This window comes from Cibotium barometz, chromosome 16 (assembly GCF_041138505.1).
Source record: "Cibotium barometz isolate CiBa-2024 chromosome 16, ASM4113850v1, whole genome shotgun sequence".
Lineage (NCBI taxonomy): Eukaryota > Viridiplantae > Streptophyta > Polypodiopsida > Cyatheales > Cibotiaceae > Cibotium > Cibotium barometz.
This window is the reverse complement of record NC_141061.1, coordinates 26,701,491-26,707,407: the sequence shown is the minus strand read 5'-3', so window position 1 is coordinate 26,707,407 and position 5,917 is coordinate 26,701,491. Positions and strand designations below refer to the sequence as shown.

At 40.6% G+C, this 5,917-nt stretch overlaps 1 protein-coding gene across 1 annotated transcript; it reads left to right on the top strand.

Moving 5' to 3' along the window:
• The first annotated feature begins 3,793 nt into the window (after window positions 1-3,793).
• LOC147630504 (uncharacterized) lies at window positions 3,794-5,477 on the top strand. Its single transcript, XM_086810821.1, has 3 exons — window positions 3,794-4,579; window positions 4,776-5,159; window positions 5,353-5,477. Exons 1-3 carry the CDS (start codon window positions 3,794-3,796, stop codon window positions 5,431-5,433), a joined length of 1,251 nt encoding a protein of 416 aa, XP_086666947.1. The 3' UTR covers window positions 5,434-5,477.
• Window positions 5,478-5,917: the final 440 nt, after the last annotated feature.

The following is a 5,917-nucleotide window of genomic DNA, read 5'->3' as shown; positions in this document are numbered from 1 at the left end:
TGATAACTTACCAAAGAATTATGTAAGGAAAATGTTGAAGTGATGGACGCTTGCTTGATAAATTGCAGAGATGGCGTAGATGAGGCATGATGGAGGAATACATGCAGATGAAGGAGGCAGAACGAGACGGCAGCAAAAGACAAGGACACTTAACATTTACCGAGGGACGAGTACCACATTTACCGAGGACAAACACGACACACATGCAAAAGAGCATGTCCACACGTGCCAAGGAGGATGTGGGACCGTACTCATGATGATTACAATCAATCAAATTTTGACACATGTCATCATATGTGCGCAGAGCACGTGGTGTGCCATCATGCATGTCTGCCACGTGTATAGACCGTTAGTTTCCGTGGATAAAGGTGACCAACATTCATTATTCGTTGCTTCTTACTCTCGCGTAATTTTTCTCGTAGTCATCACCTTTACCCTGCTTCTTGCTCTCCTACAGTCAACTTCGTTGGTTGCTTCTTGCTCTCCTAGTGAGTTTCGCGGTATGTTTTCGAATATTTTTATGTTTCAATTTGGCCGAAGTTGTATAATTGTTTTATAAATATTCCATCAAAGATTGCTGCTTTTAGATTTTTAAGAATTTAATTTACTTCTCCCAAATATTTTATCAAATCACTACAATGCAAAGAGGGATCTCGCGTTGTAGTGATTTTGCCCACAATGGTAATTTGCTTGCATAAATTTCTTGAAAGCACTACAACACGAGAAGAGGTCTTGGTGTGAACTCTTTCAAGCATATCATGTTATAGTGATTTGTCCTACTGTCGTCCTTTTTTTACTTTTTCAAAGATTTGATCGTTTAGATTTTTAAGAAATTATTTTTTTCCTTACAAATAATTGATCAAATTACTATAGCGCGAAGAGGGGAGTCGGTGTGAGAACTCTCCCACCCATATCACGTTATAGTGATTTGTCCTACTGTCGTTCTTGTAGTGATTTTTCTTACAATCCTCATTGCCTTTGAAATATTGCATCAAATCACTATCACGTGAAGAGAGGGCTCCTTGGGAATTCTCCCACAAGTATCGTGTTGCAGTGATTTTGGCATATTTTTCCATGCAATTTCATTTTCTCACTAATATTTTATTAAATTACTACAACGTGACTAGAGATGTCGGTGAGATTTCTCCAACGCTTATCGCGTTATACTGATCTTGGCTAATCCTTTATTATATTACATAGAACTATCGTTGTCCTGACATATTTCCTGGTTTGTAGATGGAACCTTTCGGAATTGAGGTTGAGTCTGATGATGCTAGCTTTCAAGAAACCCCAGATGAAAAGTTGTTCAACTTCCTGTATAAAGTTCGACAGCATCATCGCCATCCTAAAATCTCATGCATGTTTAATTTCAATTTCTCCATCGAAGACATGATCGTTTTTGCTCGTTCGTATCTTGAGGAGAAAGGGCAGTAATTTCAGCAGACCACTCTGAGTGGTACAGTCATGTTTGACGGCATTCAGTAGTACATGCACGTGAATGATATCGTGCCTTCACAACCCTGAGACAAAAGTTAAACAGGGATGTTTTAAAGGTTTCAGATGATAAGAAGAAGACACACAGTAAGTGCCCCATTCACAATCTCAAGTGTCGTCTTGTTGCTTACCACTATGGATTTATCTGCTACGTGCATGTGCTGCTTAAGCCCTGAAACGGTTTTCTTATTGCTTTTAGTAACTTCTACATACAATGCTCCATGGTTTTCTTCAAATGAATGTTCTCCTTCGCAAACAAATCTCTTTCTAATTTAAGAACATTTCTTGTTGCTTCCAAATGATGTGTATATCCTAGGAGCCCATTATAGCCATCTCCAACAAAGTTAAGCAGAGATGTCGTATTCCTGAATGGGGGTGTGGAGTTTGTAAAAGGATCTTTTGGATATAGCCTCCCATCAATCCATAAATCTATGTTTTTCTTCCCTTGCATCCTCAACATTTCTTGGGAAGCAGTACACAAAGTATTAGATTTATTCCTCTTACTTAGAGATTCATATTCGCGTTCAAGCTCGATGTACAGGTTGTAAATGTCTCTTTTCTCTGTATTCCTCCTTGCTCTTGATCCCTCTGCCATCCTCTTGATTCTCTCTATGTTCCTCCTTGCTTGATAAGTAGAAAAATCTGAATGGAAAGAGAACGGTGCCAAAATAATAAAAAAAAGTAAAGAGTTCAACTAATTTGCAAGAAAAACCTTGATTTTAAAGGTACCAATACCTTCAAACTTTGATATGTAATATCTTCAAAATTTGAGGTAAAGGGAGGGAAGAAAAAAACCTTCAAAATTTGAGGTGAAATTTCTTGCAGGGAGGGAACTCGAACTATTTTTGGATGATCCTTGGTTCAAATTTCAAGAAATATTCTATTTTGGCTTGTACGTAGAGATTTTGAGATATAAGCCATTAAACTTGGAGAATTGACCAATTCATTACTCACATAGTATATATAGTACATGAACAGATTGAAGACTTTGAGAACTGGCAATATTCTATCATTTTTTTGTACATTTAAGAATAGAAATATATCTTCTATATCTCAAGAAAATGCCAAGAGAAAATACGTCAAAATAAATTTCACTGTATTTTTTAGGCTTTTTGGATTCTCTCTCTCTAAGCTTAGTTGGCACTTCTTAGAGGGTCCAAAATTCTCCTAATGGATAACCGCCGCGCAGCATCGATTACATGCGGCGTTGATTGGCAAACGACTCACATACGATTACATGCGGTGCCAAGTTGAGAAATCTTTCATTTTTTTGTGATACGTGTCACAAGGGAGATAAGCCCTGTAAAAGATAATAGAGATACAGTTGTGATAGTACAAGGGAGATAAGCCCTGTAAAAGATAATAGAGATACAGTTGTGATAGTGAGAACTTTGACAGGTTTTTAATAGCCGTCTAGAAATTACGAACGTGAAAGAGAGGTATTCAGTCTATATAATCAGAAAGTTTTCTAATTAATAAACCACTGGACGGAGGACGGTCGGGTTCCAGGTAACGGCTGGTTTACAAATCAAATATATGCCTTGTGAGAAATAAAAAAATACGTGCCTTGCGCAGGCAGCTGCCCTTGTGAGGCTTTGTACGGAAAAGCAAGGCAGGCTACATCAGTCACATGTTCCAACTCTCATAGCAACCCCAGCTAGTTCAAACTAGAGCCCTTGTCGGCCTACTTATGGGTAGAGAGCTGGAGCCTGGAAGAGTATCTCTCATTTCTCTGTTTTTTCGTTCACATAATGCTGGTAAGTATTTAGTGAGAGGCAGACATGCATCTGTGTGCAGGAAACATAGCTTTGAAATGAAACACGGCCAATTTTGCTCCTATGCGTTGTAGATTTAAGGTGTTCTCCATGGACAGGGTCAAGAACAGGCCTAGAATTTTGAAGGGCACCCCTATTTTTTCTATTGAAGGGCTTTTTTTAAACTAACTTTTCTTTATGAGGAGATTGGAAGGGCATATAACTAAATTTTATAGAACCCTTCCTTTTTTTTAAAAAAGGGTAATTGTGTTTTCACCCTTCTTGTGAAGGATTTGACTCCCTTGGAGAGGTAGTGCAACCTTCAAATTCTAGCGCTAGTCAAGGGTAGCTCTCAAATCTTTCTTCTTTTCTTAAGCACGTAAGCTCAAAGTGTTATAGGTAAAGCCATGGACAAATTTAATGCTTGTATGTAGAGGAAGCATAGCTTTTTCGAGCTAAAGGAAAAACTATGATCAAGTGTGAAGGAAAAGAAAGCTCACCAATTAGCTAGCTTAGAGTGTTATATATAGGGCATTAAAGCCAATATGGCTTGTATTAACTCCTGGTCCTTGGATGATGATCTTTGTTTGATTGAGGAAGAAAGCACTATATCTTGTAACGACGAAGCTCTTTGCACTTCCGATTGGACTGAGCTGTTTGAACAGTGGGCTAAGCTAGACCAGTCAAACTGTAGCTCTAATGCTGCTATGCTTAATGATGGTGTAAAGAATTCTGGCATTAACTGTCCCTCATGCAATGGTAGCAATTCAGATTCTCATGCATTTCCAGCCTTGTTGGCACCTGTTCTAAATGCAAGCTTGCTACGTCAGCTGCTGCTGACACGGGAACAGAAGCCAAAGCCAAATGATCACGGACGAAAGTGCCTCATTATCAGCACGCCACGTAGAAAAACGTCCTTGCGAGCGTCACCTCAGCCAAGCTCGCCCCCAAGGCCTTTGAAATCAAGCAGCTTATGTGATAAGGGGAAGAATAAATCCGGCATTGATGATGATCATTACGACGAGGCTGTCCGGAGCCTTCCACGTCGGATGGCCACTGATGTAGATGATTGTGGTGGAGGGACTAATAGCACGGCGACACGCAAGCGGAGCTTTACCTATCTCCATGATTGTGGTGCACGTGGAACTAATCGGATGATGACATTCAAGAGGAGGTCTGACAGTCTGGATGGAGGTGGTGGACGAGGAATCCACAGGATGATGTCATTGAAGAGGAGCTGCTCCAAGGTGGAGTGCGAGACCGTCCGCCGCGGGAACATGACTCGCCTCTTCTACAGGCTCCGACTCATTCTCCCGTTTGACATACCTCTGGTAACCTCCTAGTGCTCTTATTATAATTATGAATATACTCATAAAATCATTCATGTACCGCTATTTTAACAGATCTACTCATAAAATCATTCATGTACCGCTATTTTAACAGATCATAATTTTAACGCGGCCCTACTGTACATTTCCTTTGTTTTGTTGCGTAAAACCCCAAATGTATATGGTCCTTTAACTGCAGAATGATCGATGCATCCTCATAGACAAGACATGCCATTACATTGGATTCCTTCAGCAGCAGCTACATTTGCTCAAAGCCAAGGCACACATATTGAAGTCCATAATGCAGCAAGAAAAGCTCAAATGTCCGAATGAGAACGGTTTTGAGGTCCAGGCTGCCCCAAAGGTTGCATCAAACAGCCAATTAGAACCGTGTGATCTCGCTCCTCATGTGAGAGTGTATGTTTCCAAAGGCCACCTGGTCAACATAACCATGAGCTGCTACGAGCGAATGCCAGGTCTCTTCTCAACCATATTGGCCACCTTGGAGCAGCGAGGGCTGGATGTAGGCAGTGCCAACCGCTCCCAACATGAGCATGGTGTACTTTACGCCTTTCTCGCAACGGTACGAGAGTCACGTGCGTGCATGTTCGCGAGAGAGAGAGGGAGAGAGAGAGAGAGAGACCTCGCGCAGTGCATTTTTTTAGCACAAAATATTCGTTAATACATGTATAATCACGCGATGCATGGCATTATTTTGTGTATAAATTGATACTCACATCACAGCTCATTGATTGTCACGTGTAACTTTTCTCCAGGCACAAAACTCAAGTCCGTGGTGCCTTGAGATCGAGGAGCTGAAGGCCGATCTCTTTGCAAAAGCAGTATCAAAGCTCTAGCTTACAAGGATTTTTGCCACGTCAAAGTTTCATCAAAGTTCTCTTCTTGCCACATCATAGTAAAGCTTGTCTTTCAACCAGTACGATGTGTATTTTTTTCCTTTTTTTTCTTTTTAAAACAATGTGGCGGGCTTTTTTTTGTGTGTATTAATACATTGTATATGGTTTTTTTATACAATACTTTTTTTAAAGGTTTTTTTTTCCCCAATTTGTGCTATGTGCGGGTCTTACTACAGTGACCAGCTGCTATCAACTAGAGAAGACAAGAAAGAAAGCACAACAGGCCCTCGTGGGATGGGCTGAGACACGTTGCTTGAGACTCGAATTACATTTGGGTGGGTAGCACCTACGCAAGCTGTGGTATGGGGATTTGTTAAGTGAGAAAGGTTCATCAAAAAATGCGATCGGGATTCGGGACTTGTTAAGTGAAAGCGAGAAATTTTAAGCACTTGGAGGGAGGTTGAGAGCGATAAATGGAATCACC